The sequence below is a fragment of the Buceros rhinoceros genome, unplaced genomic scaffold (genome assembly GCF_000710305.1).
Source record: "Buceros rhinoceros silvestris isolate BGI_N320 unplaced genomic scaffold, ASM71030v1 scaffold24412, whole genome shotgun sequence".
Classification (NCBI taxonomy): domain Eukaryota; kingdom Metazoa; phylum Chordata; class Aves; order Bucerotiformes; family Bucerotidae; genus Buceros; species Buceros rhinoceros.
This window is the reverse complement of record NW_010397584.1, coordinates 1-394: the sequence shown is the minus strand read 5'-3', so window position 1 is coordinate 394 and position 394 is coordinate 1. Positions and strand designations below refer to the sequence as shown.

At 61.2% G+C, this 394-nt stretch overlaps 1 protein-coding gene across 1 annotated transcript in view; it reads right to left on the bottom strand.

The window, feature by feature from the left end:
- Window positions 1-244, bottom strand: part of CCDC113 (coiled-coil domain containing 113) — a gene marked incomplete at its 5' end in the record, with an annotated part of 4839 nt that extends 4595 nt beyond the window's left edge. Inside the window, 1 exon segment of the mRNA XM_010146311.1 lies at window positions 89-244. Within this exon segment, the coding sequence (XP_010144613.1) occupies window positions 89-244 (156 nt within the window).
- Window positions 245-394: the final 150 nt, after the last annotated feature.

The following is a 394-nucleotide window of genomic DNA, read 5'->3' as shown; positions in this document are numbered from 1 at the left end:
GGGGCAGAAGGACCGCGAACACAGTCTGAACCCGCCACGAAGGCCACGCGGCAGCATGGGAAGGGGGGGTTTCCCGTGATGAACTGACCCGCTGGCAGTTCTTCTCCTCCATGTATCTCAGCAGCGTCTCCGAAGCTACGATACTCCCTTCCGGAGTGGAGATGGCGCTGACGATGTCTTTCTCAAACCTGGTGATGGCTTTCTGAGTACGAGCCCGCCACAGGTCTGCTGCTTCCATCTCTGCCTGGAGAAGTGAAGTCATGTCACAGCCCAGAGGAGCCCCTACCTGAGCAGCTCTGGGCATGGCGAACGCTGGCGAGGTGCCGGCGTGCTCTCTGCTGGCATTTGTCACACCTCTCCCAGGGGAGCGCTGAGATCCACTCCGCGCAGCCTG